This window comes from Hemiscyllium ocellatum, chromosome 10 (assembly GCF_020745735.1).
Source record: "Hemiscyllium ocellatum isolate sHemOce1 chromosome 10, sHemOce1.pat.X.cur, whole genome shotgun sequence".
NCBI lineage: Eukaryota > Metazoa > Chordata > Chondrichthyes > Orectolobiformes > Hemiscylliidae > Hemiscyllium > Hemiscyllium ocellatum.
Window position 1 is genome coordinate 4116480 of NC_083410.1, and position 20696 is coordinate 4137175.

At 45.3% G+C, this 20696-nt stretch overlaps 1 protein-coding gene across 1 annotated transcript in view; it reads right to left on the reverse strand.

The window, feature by feature from the left end:
• Positions 1-16039: 16039 nt before the first annotated feature.
• LOC132819311 (roundabout homolog 1-like) overlaps positions 16040-20696 on the reverse strand; it is a 69453-nt gene continuing 64796 nt past the window's right edge. Inside the window, exons 9-11 of the mRNA XM_060830758.1 lie at positions 20164-20205; positions 18937-18979; positions 16040-16462 (exon numbers count right to left, since the gene is read on the reverse strand). Coding sequence (XP_060686741.1) covers positions 16437-16462; positions 18937-18979; positions 20164-20205 — 111 coding nt within the window. The 3' untranslated portion in view covers positions 16040-16436. The remainder of the gene's footprint in view (positions 16463-18936; positions 18980-20163; positions 20206-20696) is intronic.

Below are 20696 nucleotides of genomic sequence, written 5' to 3' on the forward strand. Positions count from 1 at the left end.
ATAAATCCTGAATGTTACTGAAGGCTTGATCAAAATCATACTAATCTCAATTGCAATCATAAAAGCCTCAGACAGAAGCAGCAGTTCCTGAGGTTACTTACAGGAAAGTGAAACAGACACATACAGTTTGGATAGAAAAATATTTAAGGAACTGGAAACAAGTCAGGGAAAATTCTGAGGAATCTTGCTTTGTCTTCCACTTGTCTTACAGCCCAGACTGACAGATTCCACAGTCCCTCAACAAAATAAACAAATCTTGGGTGATAATGTAGGAGGATGTCAGAGACTGTAACACATTGAGGGGTACTTTGGAAACCTTCTGAGAGACCTTACAAGCTGTTCTAGAAATTGTCATCCTTCCGCATATTTTTCAATATTTCTCACATTATAAACAGGTCAAAAAAAGTTGTTAATTAATTTATACCTAATACAGTTTATGTTATATTATATTGGATTCCCCATAGTATGGAAACGGGCCCTTTGGCCCAACAAGTCCACACTGACACTCTGAAAAGTACCCCACTCAGACCCATTCCCCTACCCTACACTATGGGCAATTTTAGCATGGCCAATTCACCTGACCTGCACATCTTTGGATTGTGGGAGGAAACCAGAATACCTGGAGGAAGCCCACACAGACATGGGGAAAATATGCAAACTCCACACAGGCCCAAGGCGCCTGAGGTGAGATAGTTTTCACAATCAACACAGGACATGTTGTGTAGTCAAATCTAATGACAGGTCAGAGCAGAATTATACTGAAGCTGTTCTTTTGGAGACTTTTGCTGAATGATTCCTTTAGCAGTGTGTGAATATTGGAAGAAGCTAATTTTATATTAGGAAGATGAACAAATATATCTATGGAGCCAATCAAGTAATCACCATTGATCACTGATTATCTATTTACTCCACATGTTTACCTGCCCTGGGGTGTTTTTGTTAATCTGTGTAAGGACTGTGTGAGGAACATGTACAAATAGCATTACATTATAAGTGGCACAACACTTATCATGGAACCCAGTAAGTGTGATACTTCACAAAGATTAATGTCTCAAACCTAATCAATAGAAATTAAAGTACTACGATGACATTATGCAGGAAGCATTACCAATAAATTATTCAGTACCTCTGCTTGATTAAAAAGGTAGAAGAGATAAAAGGATAGTGTTAGCAGTGGTGCACGGGAAGCCAGTATTGAACTGAATTAGCTGTATTGGCACTGTCTTCATTGTCACCACTCTCTGGATGAAGGCATTTCTTCTCAAAGACCATTTAAGATGGACAGGTGCAGGCCCAGCCAGTGATAGCCACACCCAAGAATGAATGAAACAAAACAGACAGAGACAGAAAAATTAGATTAGATTAGATTAGATTAGACTTACAGTGTGGAAACAGGCCCTTCGGCCCAACAAGTCCACACCGACCCGCCGAAGCGCAACCCACCCATACCCCTACATTTATCCCTTACCTAACACTACGGGCAATTTAGCATGGCCAATTCACCTGACCCGCACATCTTTGTGACTGTGGGAGGAAACCGGAGCACCCGGAGGAAACCCACGCAGACACGGGGAGAACGTGCAAACTCCACACAGTCAGTCGCCTGAGTCGGGAATTGAACCCGGGTCTACAGGCGCTGTGAGGCAGCAGTGCTAACCACTGTGCCACCGTGCTTTATGAAGGGCTTTTGCCCGAAATGTCAATTTTCCTGCTCCTCTGATGCTGCCTGACCTGCTGAGCTTTTCCAGCACCACTCTAATCTTGCCTCCGATCTCCAGCATCTGCAGTACTCATTTTCACCTAGGAACAGAAGAATGTTAAATACAACACTGAGAACAAACAAGATGAAGAAACAGTAAGATAGAGAGAAGAGAAAGAGTTTGAGATTAAGGAACTGGTCCAAGAGGAGAAATTATATTAGAATGGTGCTGGAAAAGCAGGCAGCATCCAAGGAGAAAGAAAATTGATGTTATGGCAGGGGCCCTTCGTCAGAGATGAGGCTAGAAGCCTTGGGGATGGAGAGATAAATGCGGGAGGGGAGGTGGGGGGTGGGGGGGGATGCTGAAGAGAAAATAGTTGGGAGTGCAATAGGTGGATGGAGGAAAGGGTAAAGGTGATAGGCTGGAGAGAAAAGTGGAAGAGATAGCTGGGAAGGATGATTGACAGGTGGGACAGGTCATGAGAATGGAGCTGAGCTGGAAGTTTGGAACTGGGGTAAGGTGAGGGAAAGGGAAATGAGGAAACTGGTGAAGTCCACATTGATGCCCTGGAGTTGAGGGTTCTGAGGTGCAATTTGAGGCATACTTCCTCCAGACATCGAATGGTGAGGGACTGGCAGTGGTGGGGGCCGAGGATCTGCATGTCCTTGGCAGAGTGGGGGGAGGAGTTGAAATATTCAGTCATGGGGTGGTGGGGTTGATTGGTGCAGGAATCCCGGAGATGTTCTCTGAAGTGCACAGCGAGAAGGTGTCCAGTGTCCCCAAATGGAAAGGAGACCGCATCGGGAGCAATGGATACAATGAATTACATTGGTGGAAGTGCAGGCGAAACTTTGATGGATGTTGACGGCTGCTTTGGGACCTTAGATGGAGGTGTGGGCGGAGGTATGGGTGCAGGTTTTGCAATTCCTGCGGTGGCAGGGGAAGGTGCCAGGAAGAGAGGGTAGGTTGTTGGGTAGCTTCGATCTGACCAGGTATTTATAGAGAATGGTCTTTACGGAAGGCAGATAGCGGTAGGGAGGGAAATATATCCCTGGTGGTGGGGTCCATTTGTAGGTGGTGGAAATGTCGACAGATGAGGCAGTTTATGTGGAGTTTGGTAGGGTGGAAGGTGAAGACTGGGGGATTCTGTTCTTGTTGCGGTTGGAGGGATGGTGTTTGAGGGTGGAGGTGCAGGACATGGATGAACTGCATTGGAGGGCATCTTCAACCATGTTCGATGTGAAATTATGGTCTTTAAAAAAGGAGGCCACCTGGTGTATTCTGTGGTGGAACTGGTCTTCCCGGGAGCAGATAAGACAGAGGCGGAGGAATTGGGAATACGGGATAGCATTTTTAGAGGAGGTAGGGTGGGAGGAGGTGTAATCCAAGTAACTGTGGCAGTTGGTGGGTTTGTAAAGAGTTGAGTCGATCTCCAATCCTCAGTTTGCAACCACATAGTTTGGGAACCCTGCAAGATCTCCCACCCATAGCTTCCGACCTCATACTTCGGGATCCCTGCACCACCTGATTCTACCTCCTTTCCTAGACACACAAGCCTGACTACCCCAGCTGACCCATCATCTCAGCCTGCTCCTGTCCTACCAATCTCATTTCCACCTACCTTGATACTGTGCTATACCCCCACAGTCCAGAAACTCCCCACATACGTTCAGGACACATCCCACGACCTCCAACCCCTCCAAGACTTCTGTTTCCCTGGCCCCTAATGTCTCATTTTCACCATGGATATCCAATTCGTCTACACTTCCATCCACCATGGCCATGACCTCCAAGCCTTTCGTTTCTTCCTCTCACGACGTCCCCACCAGTACCCTTCTACTGACACTCTCATTCGTTTGGCTGAACTGGTCCTCACCCGCAACAATTTCTTTTAGAATCCTCCCACTTCCTCCAGATGAAAGGGGTAGCCATAGGCACCTTTATGGGCCCCAGCTATGCCTGCCTATTTGTTGGCTACGTAGAATAGTCCATCTTCCGTAGTTACACCGACACCACTCCCACCTCTTCCTCCGCTACATTGATGACTACATCGGCACCACCTCGTGCTCCCATGAGGAGGTTGAGCAGTTCATACTTTCACTAACACATTCCACCCTGACCTTAAATTCACATGGACCATTTCAGACACATCCATCCCCTTCCTGGACCTCTCCATCTCCATCAATGATGGCCAACTCAACACCAACACTTCTTACAAACCTACTCACTCTGACAGCTACCTGTTTTAAGCCTCCTCCCACCCTATCTCCTACAAAAATGCTATCTGTATTCCCAATTCCCTGCCTCACCGTATCTACTCCTAGGAAGACCAGCTCCACCACAGAACACACCAGGTGGCTTCCTTCTTTAAAGACCGTAATTACCTCTCCCACATAGCTGAAGATGCTCTCAAACACATCTCATCCACGTCCTGCATCACCGCCCTCAAACACCACCCCTCCAACTGCAACACGGACAGAATCCCCTTGGTTCTCACTTTCCACCCCACCAATCTCCACATAAACCATACCATCTGCTGACATTTCTGCTAACTTCAAATGGACCCCATCACCAGGGATACATTTCCCTTCCCACCCCTATCCACTTTTCACAAAGACCGTTCCCTCTGTAACTACCTGGTCAGGTCCATGACCCCCAACAACCCAACCTCTCTTCCTGGCACCTTCCCCTGCCACCGCAGGAATTGCAAAACTTGCATTCACACCTCCCCCCCCTCACCTCCATCCAAGGCCCCAAAGCAGCCTTCCACATCCATCAAAGTTTCACCTGCACTTCCACAAATGTCATTTATTATATCTGGTCCTCCCAATGCGTTCTCCTTTCCGTTTGGAAGAATGGACGCCTTCTCACAGAACACTTCAGGGAACAACTCTCGGTCACTTGCACCAATCAACCCCACCACCCTGTGGCTCAACATTTCAACTCCTCCTCCCACTCTGCTGAGTATATGAAGAACCTGACCTCCCTCCACTGCCACTTCCTCACCACCCAATGCCTGGAGGAAGAACGCCTCATCTTACATCTTGGAACCCTTCAACCCCAGGGTATCAATGTGGACTGCAACAGTTTCCTCATTTCCTCTTCCCCCCCACTTTACCCCTGTTCCAGCTCAGCACCATCCTCATGACCTGTCCCACCTGTCAATCTTATTCCCACCTATCTGCTCCACCTTCCTCTCTGACCTATCACCTTTACCCCTTCCTCCATCCACTTATTGTAATCCCAACTGCTTTCTCCCCAGCCCCACCCGCTCCCATTCATTATTCCACTCCTGAGGCTTCCAGCCTCATTCCTGACTAAGGGATCCTCCCCGAAACATCGATTTTCCTGCTCCTCAGATGCTGTCTGACCTGCTGTGCTTTACCAGCACCACTCTAATCTTGACTCTAATCACCAGCATCCACAGTCCTCACTTTCACCAAGAGGTAAAACAGGTTTTTCTATTTGTGAAGAAAAAAAAGACAGTAACTGTTCTAATTTCATGTTGAGCTCTTTGCTTTCTTTTTTGCCAGAGCAATTTAACACATTCGCCTCTCCAGTAAATCCACGAGGCAGCGGTTATTGTGTCAGATTATTGTAAGGCAAACAGGACTTACTCATTACAGTCAGCTGGATTCTATTCCCACTGATATCTCTCCACACATTATAGTCATAGACCTCAGTGTTACTGGGCTGCATGTTTCTGATGGTCAGACTGAAGCTGTTGTTCAAGAGGCCCCTGGAAGCTTGGAATCACTCAAAAAATCCTGGGTTCCATTGTGTGATGGTCCTCACATCATGTGTTTAAACACAGAACAATGTAACCTGTTTTTGAATGCGCTACCAGTGAACATCAGTGTGTGTCACTGCAGCATTCCTCATGGTGCACTGTAACCAGGCAGCATGAACCTTGGTGATCCATTCCAGGACCAGAGACTGGAGAAGAACTGGGATATTTGTACCTTCAGAATAAAAATTACCAATAAATGAATATCAGTCTTTGATTGTTCAGTCTTTCCCCCAACTACAGGGTGGCTGAGGGAAATGGGGTAAACTTGGGCAGATTGGAGGCAAATGTGAGGGTTACAAGATGTTCCCCTCCAGCTCCGGGTTGAGGGCATGGAGCCAGTGATGGTCCCATGATCAGGCCAAGGGAACTTCAGCTCAGTAAGTGAGTTAGGGTAGGTCCCACTGGAAGGTTGTGTCCCCTTGTCCAGCAATATTCCATCCCACTTCAGAGGAAATGAAGGAGGAGGTGCAGCACAGATTTGAAGGAACACCATTCTGGGTGAAGAATGAAAGACTCCAGCACAGCAATCTCTGATTCTGGGTGGAAGATCAATTTGGTGATGGCACCAACATAAGGAGGAAAGTGAGATGTCAAGAGGAGACAGAGAGTCTGCAGAGAAAGAGAGAGACATGTGAATGGAGCAATTAATGGCAAATGGAGTATAATGTTGAAAAATGCAAAACTGCCTATTTTTCAGGAAGAGTAGAAATAATTGAGTAGGTTGACCATAAGAATTGCATTAGTGGGAATAGGAGTAGGTCATTCAGTAGGATCATGGCTGAACTGACATTACTCACATGTACTTTCCTACCCTTTCCTGGCAACTGATCAAGAGTCTATCGTTCTCAGCCTTAAATCTACACAAGGACGCTGCTCCCACAGCTCTCTTTGGCAAGGAATCCACTGACTCCCAACTCTCTGAAAGAAGAAATTCTTCCTCTTCTCAGTCTTCAATTGGTACTCTTTTGTTCTGAGACTGTGCCCTCTGGTCCTAGACTCTCCCATGATGGGAAATGTTCTCTCAGCATTTACCCGATCAGGCCCTTCAGGGTCCTGTATGTTTCAATTAGATCACTTCTCATTCTTCTGAACTCCAGTGAGTAGAGTCCCAAACTGTTCAGCCTTCGCTCATAAGCCAATCCTTCCATCCCACAGATGATCCTTGTGAACAATCCCTGAACTGCCTCCAATGAAACAATGTCCTTCTTTAAATATTGGAACAAAAACCGCTGACAGTACTACAGATGTGGCATCGCCAGCACATGTTACAGATGCAGTAAGAATTTCCTTCTTTTATAGTACAACCCCCTTGAAATAAGGGCCAACATATCATTTGTCTTCCTGATTAGTTGCTGCTCCTGTCTGCTAGCTTTTATATTACCTGCACAAATTTGCTGAAGTCCCTTTGTATTGCAGCTTTCTGCAATTTTTGGCTGTTTAAATGAGAACCTTTTTTTTGGTTCTCCCTTCCAAAATGAACAACTTCACTTTTTCCCATATTATACTCGACCAGATTCTTTTTCCCAATTTCTTAAATTACCAATATCTCTCCATAAAATGTTTGTGTCTTTCACACAAAATGCCACTTCATGTATTTTCATAATTTAGAAATATTTCTGCAGTACATTCACTTTCTCCTAGTCATTAATATAAATTGTAAACAGTTGAAGTCCCAGCACAGATCCCTGTGCAACCTCACTGACCATGAGTCACCAGCCTGAAAAAGAGCCCTTAATCTCCCTCACTGTTTCCTGCCCATAAGCCAATTCTGTAGCCATGCCAATATACACCTTCCAATATTATCCAAGCACAACAGATTTCCCCACTATCCACTCTTGTTGAGACTTTCTTGAAAAACTAATGAATTAGTGAAACATGAGATTTCTTTTATAAAGCCACACTGACTCTGCTTGATCAGATTATGTTTTCCAAGTGTTCTGCTGATAATAACTGATAACAATAATTTTCCAACAATAAATGTAAGGCTAATTGCATGATGTTTACGCAGCTTTATTCTCCCTCCAAAGGAACAGAGACATGTCCTGACTGGATTTTAGAATGAAAAGAAGGTTTGAAACCTCTCAGCCTCGTTGGGCCTTGATAAGGTGAAAACGAAGAGTCCCTGGGACCAGAGGGTGAAATCTCAGAAGGACGAATGTCCGATTTAAGATGGGATGAGGAGGAATTTCTTCTCCCTGAGAAAGTGAATCTGTGGAATTCTTTACTGCAGAGGGCTGTTGATGCTGGGTCATGAAGTATCTACAAGTTTGAGAGAGACAGATTTTTAATGATTAACAGAATTAAGAGATATGGGGAAAAGGCAGGATAGCAGAAATGGGGTTTAGCAGAACAGCCATGATCTCTTTCAATGATGGAGCAGGTTTAAGGGGCTGAATGGCCGAATTCTCCTCCTTTATCTTTTGGTTTTAAGGTCCAATTGAGGCATTTAACAGGGGTCTAAATGATTATTTAAACAGAAAAAATGTGCTGGATTGTTGATGGCTCTGTTTGAACATCAAAATCTCTCAGGTCAATCCTCCCAGAGATTGGTGCCGGTCAAACTAGCTTGCTGGAATCTGCCCCAAATCCCTCATGACTGCCCCTTGGATTGATCCATGCAGCAACATTCATTCAGCAAATTCTGAGTCAGGCTGTGACCCCACACAGTCAGATCTGGCAAATAGTTCTACCTGAGTCCCATCACCAGTGAGTCAGCTTCTGTCCTCCCCAAGCATGCACCTCCCAGGATGTGACAGTGGATAACACAAAGAAATTAAAGAGCATTCAGGAAGATTGTGATTGGGGTCACTTTGAGCAACATTGGGCAGAGATTGAAACTGAGCGCCTTTGTTGGTTTCACTCAAATCCACATCAACACTCAGTGAACCTTTAAAAAGAAATGCTTTCTTAAATATCTGTGTGGGTGTCAAATGATTGAACCAAGTTTGTGTTGGTGTTTCCCTCTGCAGGACAACGGGATGTGGGAATGGGGGAGAGCTGCCTGTTAGATGAAGCTGCAGCTCATGTTGCAGCTAGGTAGAACTTTAGTTCAGTCACATTCAGAATATTATATACTTTTCTGGTCAGCACGCTACCAGAAGGATGTGAAGGCTTTGGAGAGGGCATGTAGATGCAGGACCTCGATTTCAGATTCAGAAACATAAAGAGTATTAAAACTGATTGCGTTGGGTTCAGAGGTCTGTGCTTATATTGTTTCACTCTGTAAATAAATAACACTGAGTAAAGGTTCCCTACAGTTTAATAATGGGTTTGATGAGGTTGGAAACTGAATAGTGGGGCTTATTGGACATCTGGCTCAAGGAGTTGATATTGTCACAATGGGCCAAAGAACCTCCTTCTGTGGTGTATTATTTGATGGTTGAACATATTCTTTCTTTCTGTATAAGACAGGTTCCTGCCCCATTCTCACTTCATTTCATTATTTGTCTTCTCAGCCCCGTGGGGTGGGGAGTGTGGAGCAAGGGCTTGACCCTTAACCTGAGTATTGTAGTCATGCTGGGATTGGAGCCCCAGCTAGCTGGGGAAGGGGGAAGGGGTAAGGTGAGAGGCTGGAGTAGGAGGGTCAAGTTGGAATGGGTCATCGCAGAGAGTGCCAATGGGCACAGGGTACTCCCAAAGCAGATTTGACACAACCCATCCTCAATTAGGAGCTGGACTCAAAGGCAAAGGGCAGGGACTCCATTTTATTTACCGTGTAACTGCCCCAACTTTAAATATTACACAGTGGCAGGGTCTTATAAAACCCACCCCTTGTGAAGGAGGCACAATTGAAATAATTAGATATTTTGAAGGACTAAAGTAAGAACAGAAATATTCCAGATGTACTCAGAGAAAAAGTGGTGAAGATGCAAATTTGAGGGGTGACAGACATTGTTTCCCCAAAGCCTGACCAAGAACACTTTTAGCTCTGTGTACAGTTGTGGGAGGAGCTTGTTCAGGGTCACTGAGTAACATTCCCTTTGACCCGGGTTTGTTAATCTGTCCTTGAGAGTGTTGATGTAGTCTGATCAAGCTTGCTACATCGTAGTTAAATAAATTACACATAACGTGGAACATAGAACGCCATAGTGCAGTACAGACCCTTTGGCCCTCGATGTTGCACTGACCTATGGAACCAATCTGAAACCCATTTAAGCTACACTATTCCATTAACATTGATATGCCTGACTAATAACAATTTAAATGCTCTTAAAGTTGGCAAGTCTACTACTGTTGCAGGCGGGGCATTCCATGCCCCGACTACTCTCTGAGAAAAGAAACTACCTCTGACATCTGTCCTATGTCTATCACCCCTCAATTTAAAACTATGTCCCCTCATGCTAGCCATCGCCATCAGAGAAAAAAGGCTCTCACAGTCCAAACCTATCTAACCCTCTGATCATTTTATATGTCTCAATTAAGTTGCCTCTCAACCTTTTTCTCTTTAATGAAAACAGCCTCAAGTCCCTGAGCCTTTCTTCATAAGACCTTCCCTCCATACCAGGCAACACCCTAGTAAATCTCTTCTGAACCCTTTCCAATGCTTCCACATCCCTCCTGTAATGCGGTGACCAGAACTGTACATAATACTTCAAATGTGGCCACTCCAGAGTTTTGTACAGTGCAGCCTGACCTCATGGTTCTGAAAATCAATCCTACTACCAATAAAAGCTAATACCGTATGCCTTCTGAACAAACCTATCAACCTGGGTGGCAACTTTCAAGGCTCTGTGTACCTGGACACCGAGATCTCTCTGCTCATCTACACTCCCAAAAATCTTACCATTAGCCTTGTACTCTGTCTTCCTGTTTATCCTTTCAAAGTGAATCACCTCACACTTTTCTACATTAAACTCCATGTGCTACTTCTCAGTTCAGTTCTGCAGCTTATCTATGTCTCTCTGTAACCTACAACATCCTTCATCACTATCCATAACTCTACCGACCTTAGCGCCATCCGCAAATTTTACTAACTCATCCTTCTATGTCCTCATCCAGATCATTTATATAAATGACAAACAACAGTGGGCCCAAAACATATCCTTGCGGTATCTGAACTCCAGGATGAATATTTCCCAACAACCACAACTCTCTGTTTTCTTTCAGCTAGCCAAACTGCTATATCACCTTCAATCTCCTGCCCCCGCATTTTGTGCAATAGACTACCACGGGAACCTTACCAAATGCCTCACTGAAATCCATTTATACTACATCAACTGCTTTACCCCAATCCACCTATTTGGTCACCTTCTCAAAGAACTCAATAAGACTTGTGAGGCACAACTTAGCCTTCACAAAATCATGTTGACTAATCAACTTAGTCTTCCATTGATGATTATAAATCCTATATCTTTCAATCCTTTCCAACACTTTACCTACAAGTGAAGTAAGGCTCACAGTTCGAGAATTTCCAGGATTGTTTCTACTTCCCTTCTTGAACAAGAGAACAACATTTGCTATTCTCCAGTCTTCTGGCACTATTGCTGTAGACAATGATAACTTAAAGATCAAAGCCAATGTCTCGACAATCTGCTCCCTGGCTTCCCAGAGAATCCAAGGATGAATCCCATCCAGCCCAGGGGACTTATCTATCTTTAACTTCCAGAATTGCTAACATGTCCTCCTTATGCACCTCAATCCCATCTAGTCTCGTAGCCTGTATATCAGTATTTTCCTCGACAACATTTTTTTTTCCTAATGTGAATACTGACGAAAGTATTCATTTAGACTTCCCCATCTCCTCTGACTCACGCACAACTTCCCACTACTGTACCTGATTGCCCCGAATCTTACTGTAGTCATTCTTTTATTCCTGATATGGCTATAGAAAGCCTTAGATTTTTCCTTAATCCGATCCACCAATGACTTCCCATGTCCCCTCCTGGCTGTTCTTAGCTCTCTCTTTCAGTCTTTCCTGCCAACTTGTAACTCTCAGGTGCCCTAACTGAGCCATCACATCTCATCCTAACATAAGCCTTCTTCTTCATCTACATGAGAGATTCAACTTTCTAGTAAACCACGCCACTCCCCACCATGCTCGACAACTTCCTCCCTCCCCGACAGATACAAACTTCTCAAGAACCCGCAGCAGCTGTTCCTTGAATAAGCTCCACATTTCAAATGTGCCCACCCCCTACAGTTTCCTTCCCCATCCTGAGCATCCTAAATCTGGCTGAATCGCATTGTAATTGCCTTTCCCTCAGCTATAACTTTTGCCCTATGGTTTATACCTATCCCTTTCCATCACCAAGGTAAACATAACTAAATTGTAGTCACTATCAACAAAGTGCTCACCTACTGCTAAATCTGACGGCTGGCCGGGTTCATTACCCAGTACCAAATCTAATGTGGCCTCAACCCTTATTTCCATGTCTACATACTGTGTCAAGAAATCCTCCTGCACACATTGGGCAAAATCTGACCAATCTAAAGTACCTGAACTATAGTGTTCCCAGTCAATATTTAGGAAAATAAAGTCCCCCATACAACTACCCTCTCACTCTTGAGTTTTGGGACAGTTTAAAATAAGTGAATCAAAGATATTCCTTATTTCGCAAAGAGAGAGATTCATCTCCAATGTGAATGTTGATAACTTTAAAAATGTAATTGTTATTTTCTATGAAAAGCACAAACATCGGGCCAGACGTTATATGTTACAGGGCACAGGACAGTGCACACTGACTATATCACTGTCCAGTTGCAGAGGTCGTGAGGAACTATCACTCATTGCAATGTGAGCCATGTGATCTATATCGTAAAACACTACTTTAAACATGGAGGAAGTGAGGATTGCAGATCAGAGTTGAAAAGAGTGGTGCTGGAAAAGCACAGCCAATTAGGCAGCATCCGAGGAGCAGAAAAATTGATGTTTCAAGCATTAGCTCTTGATCAGGAATGAGGCTTGTGGTCTAAGGGGTCTGAGAGATAAATGGGAGGGGTGTGGAGCTGGGGGGCAAGGTAGCTGGGCATTCGATAGGTAGCTGATGGCGGGGGTGAAGTTGATAGGTCGGAGAGGAGGGTGGAGTGGATAGATGGGAAGGGTGATGGACAGATAGGACAGTTCAAGAGGGTGGTGCCAAGTTGGAAGGTTCGATCTGGGATTAGGTGGGAGCAGGGTAAATGAGGAAACTGATGCAATCCACATTGATCCCGTGTGGTTGGAGGGTCCCAAGGAGGAAATTGAGGTGTTGTTCCTCTAGGTGTCAGGTGGTTTGGTGGTGGAGGAGGCCCACTACTTGCATGTCCACTGCGGATTAGGAGGGAGAGTTAAAGTGTTCGGCCAAGGGACAGTGTCCCAGAGATGTTCTCTGTAATGGTTCACAAGTAGGTGTCCTCTCTCCCCAGTGTAGAGGAGTCTACATCGGAGCAGCAGATAGAGTAGATGACGTGTGTGAAAGTGCAGGCAAATCTCTGCTGAATGTGGAAGGATCCTTTGAGGCCTTGGATGGAGGTTAAGGGGGAAGTGTGGGTGCAGGTTTTGCACTACTTGTGGTGGCAAGGAAGGTGCTGGGAGTGGAGGGTGGTTGTTTGGGGCATGGATCTTATAAGGGAATCACAGAAGGAATGTTCTCCCTGGAACACAGATTGGGGTGGGACGGATTTATATCCCTGGTGATGGGGTATGTTTGTAGGTTGTGGAAATGGTGGAGGATGACACGATGTATCTGGAGGCTGAGGGTGTGGAAGGTGAGGAGTAGGGTGATTCTGTCCATGTTGTGTTGGGAGGGGTGTGGTTCAAGGGCGTTGGTGTGGGAAATGGAGGAGATATGCTGGAGGGCATCGTTGAGCATATGGGAGGGGATTTTGTGGTCTTTGAAGAAGGAAGCCATCTGGGATGTTCTATTGTGGAATTGTTTCTCCTGGGAGCAGGTGTGGCAGAGGCAGAGGAATTGGGAATAAGGGATAGTGATTTTAAGAGGGCAGGCTTGGAGTAATCCACATAGCTTGTGGGTGTTATTGGGTTTGTACTGTACGCCCATATTGAGTCAGTCACCGGAAATGGAAATGGAGAGGTCCAGGAGGGGAGGAAGGTATCTGAGTTGGTCCAGGTGAGCCGAGGTCAGGATTGAAGGTTTTAGTGAGGTTGACAAACTGTTCAACCAAACTGTTCAACCTCCTCATGGGATCACATTGTGGTGCCGGTACAGTCATCGATGTTGCAGAGGAAAAGGTGGGGAATGGTGCTGGTATAGTTATGGAAGATAGACTGTTCCACATAGCCGGTGAAGATGCAGGCACAGCTGGGACCCATGTGGTTGCCCAAGTATACCCTTTTGGTCTGGAGGTAGTGGGAGGATTCGAAGGAAAAGTTGTTGAGGGTGAGGACTAGTTCAGTCAATTGGATGAGGATGTCAGTGAAAGAGGACTGGTTGGATTGGTGTGAGATTAGATTACTAACAGTGTGGAAACAGGCCCTTTGGCCTAACAAGTCCACACTGATCCTCTGAAGAGCAACCTACCCAGACCCATTCCCCTACATTTACCCCTTCACCCAACACTACGGGCAATTTAGCATGGCCAATTCACCTAACCTGCACATATTTGAACTGTGGGAGGAAACCAGAGCACCGGGGGTAAGCCCATGCAGGCAAGCAGAGAATTTGCAAACTCCACACAGACAGTTGCCTGAGGCGGGAATTGAACCCGGTCTCTGGTGCTGTGAGACAGCAGTGCTAACCACTGTGCTACCGTGCCACCCAGGGTTCCCGGATGATGCAGTTGGAGCCTGTGGGTGAGAGATTCCCTGAGGTGATTGGGTTTATGAATGGTCTGGGAGTTAATGGTTTGGTGATGGGAGATGAGGTTGTGCTTGTGAGAGGAAGTAGCGGAGGGCTTGGGAGGCCTTCGTCATGGCGGATGGATGTGTACCGGGACTGGATATCTATAGTGAAGGTGAGGCATTGGGGGCAGGGAAATTAAAGTCATGGAGGAGTTGGAGTGTGTGGGTGATGTCCCCAACATATGTGGGGCGTGTCTGTACCAAGGGGGAACAGGGCGTTGTCAAGATATGCATGGATATGTTCAGCAGGAAAGGAGCAGGCTGAGACAACGGGTCAACTGGGGCAGTCAGGTTTGTGAATTTTTGAGTAGAAGGTAGACCCAGGCAGTGCAGGGTTCCTGGATGATGCGGTTGGAGCCTGTGGGTGGAGATCCCCTGAGGTGATTGGGTTTGTAGATGGTCTAGGAATTAATGGTTTGGTGATGGGAGATGAGGTTGTGCTTGAGGGGGCAATAGGAGGAGGAGTCCATGAATTGGTGCTTGGCTTCACGGTGTAGAGGTCAGTGCACCAAATTACCACTGTACTCCCTTTCTCTGCTGGTTTGATGGTGAGATTGAGGTTGGAGTGGAGGGAGTGGAGGGATGCACATTGCGAGGGTGAGAGGTTAGAGTGGGTGAGATGAGCAGACAGGTTGATGCAGTCAATGTCCAGGCTGCAGTTGGAAATGAAGAGATCAAGGGCAGGTAAGAGATCAGCATGGGGAGTCAAGGTGGATGGGTTGCTTTGGAGGTGGGAGAAGGGGGTCCTTGGAGGGTGGGTGGGAGTCCTCATGGAAAATGTAATCATGGAATCGGAAGCGAAGGCAGTAGAAGTGTTTGATTTTGCAATGTGTGTTCAATTCATTGAACAAGGATCGTAGGGGGAATAAGGTGAGGCCTTTACTGAGGATTGATGACTCATGGACAGTGAGGAAGTGGACAAGGGGATGGTAAGATGGGAGATAGTACATGGCGTGGGGCTGGAGGTGGGAGGTGGGACCTTGTGTGGGCTGGAGCTGGGAGTGGGGTAGAGACTCTCTCAAGAGTGGGTGTGGTTATAGCATCATGGGTGATGTCACCAACAGAAGTGATGCTCACCTTGAGGTTCAGAGGATTGGAAGTGATGCCTTCAGTGGCATCCACAGGGGGAGAACGTGACATCGCATATGACACACGTGATGTCATCATTGATATTCAGGTGAGTGATGTCGATGGAGGTGGAAGTGGCGGTGGTGGCGTCAGCTACAGGGGCAGAAGTTAAGGAATGTGTGGCGTACATGATGTCATCGTTAAACAGCTCAACAAAAGGAAATAAGCTTGATACCATCCAGAACAAACCAACCACTTGAATGACACCTTTGAATGCCATCTCCTCCCTCCACCACCGATGCTCAGTAACAGCAGTGTGTACTAGATACAAGATGCATTGCAGAAATTCACCAGATGTCCTTAGACAGCATCTTCTAAACTCATGACCACTTCCATTGGAAGCACAAGGGGAGCAGATATATGTGAATACCACTCTCTACAAGTTCACTTCCAAGCAAGTAATAAAGCCAAGAAAATAGCAAAGAGTTAGCCAAACATTTATCGAGGAGAAAATGTTCAAATCCATGACCAAGGCTGTTATAGCAAGAGACTTTGAAATCTCAGTGCAGACAGACAGAGTCACCAAGGTTTTGTGAAAATGAAAGTATTAATGACTCATTGAGTATCTTGTTGACAAAACAACAAGCAATGAGGAGAAAAGGTGATCTATCGATGTGGTACATTTTTATTTCTAAAGCACATCAGAGGCTATGCTATCCAACGACAGCTCACATTGAAGGGAGGATCATTTTATCATGAATAGAGGATAGATTTACAACAACAAGCAGCAGTGATAAATGAGTCGTTTTCGGGCTGTAACTAGCGAAGGCTACCTTTCACTTGTTCATGAATATTGCGCATTAATAACGAGCCAGCATTTATTGGCCATTCCGAAGTGCCCAGAGAGGAAACATACATTAATGAAATTAAACTGTGGTTCTGGAGTCAGAGATTGTCACAGAGTCAGTGCTGAGGCCTCAACTATTTATAATTTCTATCAATGAGGGTGTATAGTCTGGGAACAGTGTCCCGCAGTCAGCATATGATTTTCCTTATGCTCCAGGACCCACGTATTGCACAGAAGGATTGATTCTGTAGTCTAGGTTTCAGGAGTTCCTTTAGGGCCTGTCAAATAACATTGAAAATATTATTAATTTCCAAAATTAATCTTTCATCAAATGCAGCAACAAAAGATAATTTCACATGTACTGGGTTATTTCAGGAGATAACTCAGTGATTCGTGCCTGGGAGCTTCCAGCCTTGTCTCACCAGCCAGTGGGGAATGTATGTATCCCAGAGACAATGTCAGTCAAGGCTGCAGTTGGTCACAACACCTCAGGGCTATGAAGGGAAAATTGGAAAAGTGTGTGTGTGTGTGTGTGTGTGTGTGTGTGTGTGTGTGTGTGTGTGTGTGTGTGTGTGTGTGTGTGTGTGTGTGTGTCTCAGACATGACCACGAATGACCTGTGATCACACAGCACTCACTGCCCACTGTCAGTTCATACCATCACCAGAACAACAAAAGATGGTCAATAAAAGCTGGTGCAGACAACCACACCCACATCCCTAGAATGAATACAATAAACCCAGGGCCATGTTGAGTGGTGGTTTATTTTTTATTCATTCATGGGATGTGGATGTCACTGACTGGGCCAGCATTCACTACCCATTCCTGAATTGCCCCTTGGACTGCCTATCTTGTAAGCACCATTTCAGAGGGGTTTTTTTGAGTCAATCACCTTGCTGTGGGTCTGGAGTCACATATAGACCAGCTGCAAATGTGTTGCTGGTCAAAGCACAGCAGGCCAAGCAGCATCTCAGGAATAGAGAATTCGACGTTTCGAGCATAAGCCCTGGGCTTATGCTCGAAACGTCGAATTCTCTATTCCTGAGATGCTGCCTGGCCTGCTGTGCTTTGACCAGCAACACATTTGCAGCTGTGATCTCCAGCATCTGCAGACCTCATTTTTTACTCACATATAGACCAGCCCAGTTATAAGCGACAGGCTTTTCTCCCTGACAGATGCGTTCATTAAATGGGAAGTCATCGATAACCACTGACCAGGTTTCAATGGTCACCATGAAGCTGGATTTTAAATTCCACTTCATTGGTGTTGTGTTCAGTCACACAGTCAGTGGGTCAGGGGAGGTGTATGAGATATGGAGGACTCAATGAATGACAGGACACGAGGAAGCTCAGGGGGACAGAGGGAGCTTGGGGAGTTTGTCCATAGTTAGTGGGCGGCACGGTGGCACAGTGGTTAGCACTGCTGCCTCACAGCACCTGAGACCCGGGTTCAATTCCCGACTCAGGTGACTGACTGTGTGGAGTTTGCACGTTCTCCCCGTGTCTGCGTGGGTTTCCTCCGGGTGCTCCGGTTTCCTCCCACAGTCCAAAGATGTGCGGGTCAGGTGAATTGGCCATGCTAAATTGCCCGTAGTGTTAGGTAAGGGGTAAATGTAGGGGTATGGGTGGGTTTCGCTTCGGCGGGTCGGTGTGGACTTGTTGGGCCGAAGGGCCTGTTTCCACACTGTAAGTCTAATCTAAAAAAGTCTAATCTAATCTAAAAGGAGTGGCTGGACAGGCTGGGAGTTTTTTCACTGGAGCGTAAGACGTTGAGGGGATGACCTTAAAAATCAGGAGGAATATAGATAGGATGAAGAGCAAAGATTGTTTACTGAGGATAAGGGATGCAAAACTAAGGCGCATATTTTTAAGTTGACTGGAGCAAGATTTGAAAGGGACCTGAGGAGCAATATATTCACACGGAGGGTGGTTCATAATGGAATGAACTGCCAGAGGAAATGGGAGACATAGGTATAATTGCAACATTTAAAAGACATTTGCATAGGTACATGAACAGGAACGATTTCATTGGAGATGGGCCAAAGACATACAAATTGGACGAGATTAGTCTGGGAAAGTGGTTGGAATGAACGAGTTAGATCAAAGGGTCTATTTCTGTGCTGTATGATTCCATGAATCTGTGAAAGACCGGAGGTTTACAGGAGGTTTGAGGAAAGGTCTTTTCACCCAGAGAGAGGTGGGACTATGGAATTCACTGCCTGGGAGAGTAGTTGAGGTGAGAAACCTCAACCTTCAAAACTAAGTTGGATAAGCAATTACAATGACATAATATTCAAGGCTGTGAACGTAGTGGTTGAAGTTTGGACTAATGGACGTTTAGTGTAATGATTGATGGAACAGACTCGATGGGCTGAAGGGTCTCTTTTGGACTGAATGATTCCATGACTTCATATGGTGATGACATCATCATGGCATCACAGCCTGTGACCTGAGAGTACAAAGATCTCTGACTCCATCTTGTATCAGATCATATGAAGCATGGGATTTACTGGAAATAATCCTGCTCTGTGTATCCCAATTGCTAATGTTAATCCGGACATTGACAAGACTGAGGAAGGTCATGTTTGCATATAACAGGAGTCTCCTCCATTTTTTCCAGCAGCTGTACATAATAGTAGCTTTCAGACTCATGAATAACACAATCCCACACCCAGATTCTCATGTTCTGGAGATAGCATAAACATTTCTGCATCAGGTAAACAACCCTGTTGCAGACAAAACTCGAAACATACCTGAAAGCTCACTGTAAATAGAGCAATCCCATTGCTGCAATGGCTAACAGGAAAAAGAGAAATGTTAAAACCAGTGATGGCTTATTTCGAATTATTTCACATTCTAACAATATTTACTGCTTATGGGCAAAATGGATTTCCCTCCCTGGAACCAGATCCATGTTAGCAGCCTCCTTCATTCATTGGTGTCAGCTCAGTGGAAAAAACATTTGTTTTTGAGACTGGAGAGCTTGGATTGAAAGTGGAGTCCTGAGATGTGATTGTACCATCCAGGCTGCTCCCTCAGTGTAGTACAGAGGCAGTGCAGCACTGTCTGCAGGACAGGTTTTTCAATGAGATGTCAAACTGAAGCCCTGTCTTCCCGAGCAGGAATACAAATGATCTTTTTGGTCGAATCCACTTTCATCAAAGGGTTGTTAATCTGTGGAATTCTCTTCCAAAAAAGTTGGTGATGTTTCATCACTGAGAGCAATTCAGGTTGGAATGGACAGACCTTTGGTTTCTCTGAGAATTTCTGGGATATGAGGAGCAGGTGGGAAAGTGGAATTGGAACAGATTATTCACCAGGACTTGTATTAAATGGTGAAGCAGCTTGGAGGAGCTGTCGGCTGTATACTTGCTCTTATTTCTTATGTTCTTATATTCTAAAGTAACATTGCTCTCCCAGTGACCTTGCTGTGTTTATATCAGTTGCTCTCTTTCTAATAACAGTGACCACACCTCAAAGGCACTTCAGTCATTGTAAAGACTCCACGGCCATGATGGGGTTGTGAGTGGAGTGATATAAATGGAAGAAATTTTTTCTTCTGAGAATTGTCGAATGCAGTGATGACAATAGCTGGCTCCTGAGGTTGGCAGTGACTGAGGAGACCAGTAATTGGCTTTGAGGGAAGAAGTGATAGCAAGGAGCCAGTAGGGCCAAGTGGCAGAGAATGAGACTTGAACTTGGAAGGTCCAGGAGGAGCTCAGCATCTGGTGGTCTGACCCTGGGATTGGAAAGCAATGAGATTAGAGAATGGAGAACAGAAAAATCTCAGTAATCGAGTTGGAAATCCAATATAGTGAACATTCCTATTTGCTGTACACTGAGCCCATTCCCACTAATGATGATTGGTGGATAGAAATGACAGTCAGATGAAGGGACCAGTGGGAACTCAGAAGGAGAGCTCTTTGGGAATAGGGTGAATATTGCAAAGCCAAACGTTAATTGCAGTACTACATATTTACCATGTAGGTTGAGTCAGAATCTGCTGGAGAATCCTTCACATTCTGTAATAAGAAGGAAATAATAAATATTGTGTTCAGTAATCATTGTTAAATGAGAGATGACTGAATGCTGATTAGACAGAGTCAGGAATTAGTCTTGAAACATTTCTATTTCCATGAAGGTGACTGATTTGGCAAACAGTTTCTGTCAGTGGACAGCTGACAATACAGCTGAGTGGAAGAGAGAAGTACATTCCAGAAGGAAAATCAGGAATACTTGGACCTTAACAAGCCGGTCAGACTCAACCTTGATTCTGAATTACACAAAGCAAGTTGGACCACTATGTCTCATTTGGTAATTTGAGTGATTTAGTTTTCCTGCTGAAGGATCAGTTGCTGGTCACCAAGAGGGATAATTGGAGATGAGCCATGTTAAGCTGCTCTCCAATAACCCCTTATGAATGTCTGAGAGATCATGTAGGGATCTGGAATCAATATTCCTGGTCTCTCTCTGGAGACATGAGCTGTCGAGGAGAGGAAATGTTTTGATGTTT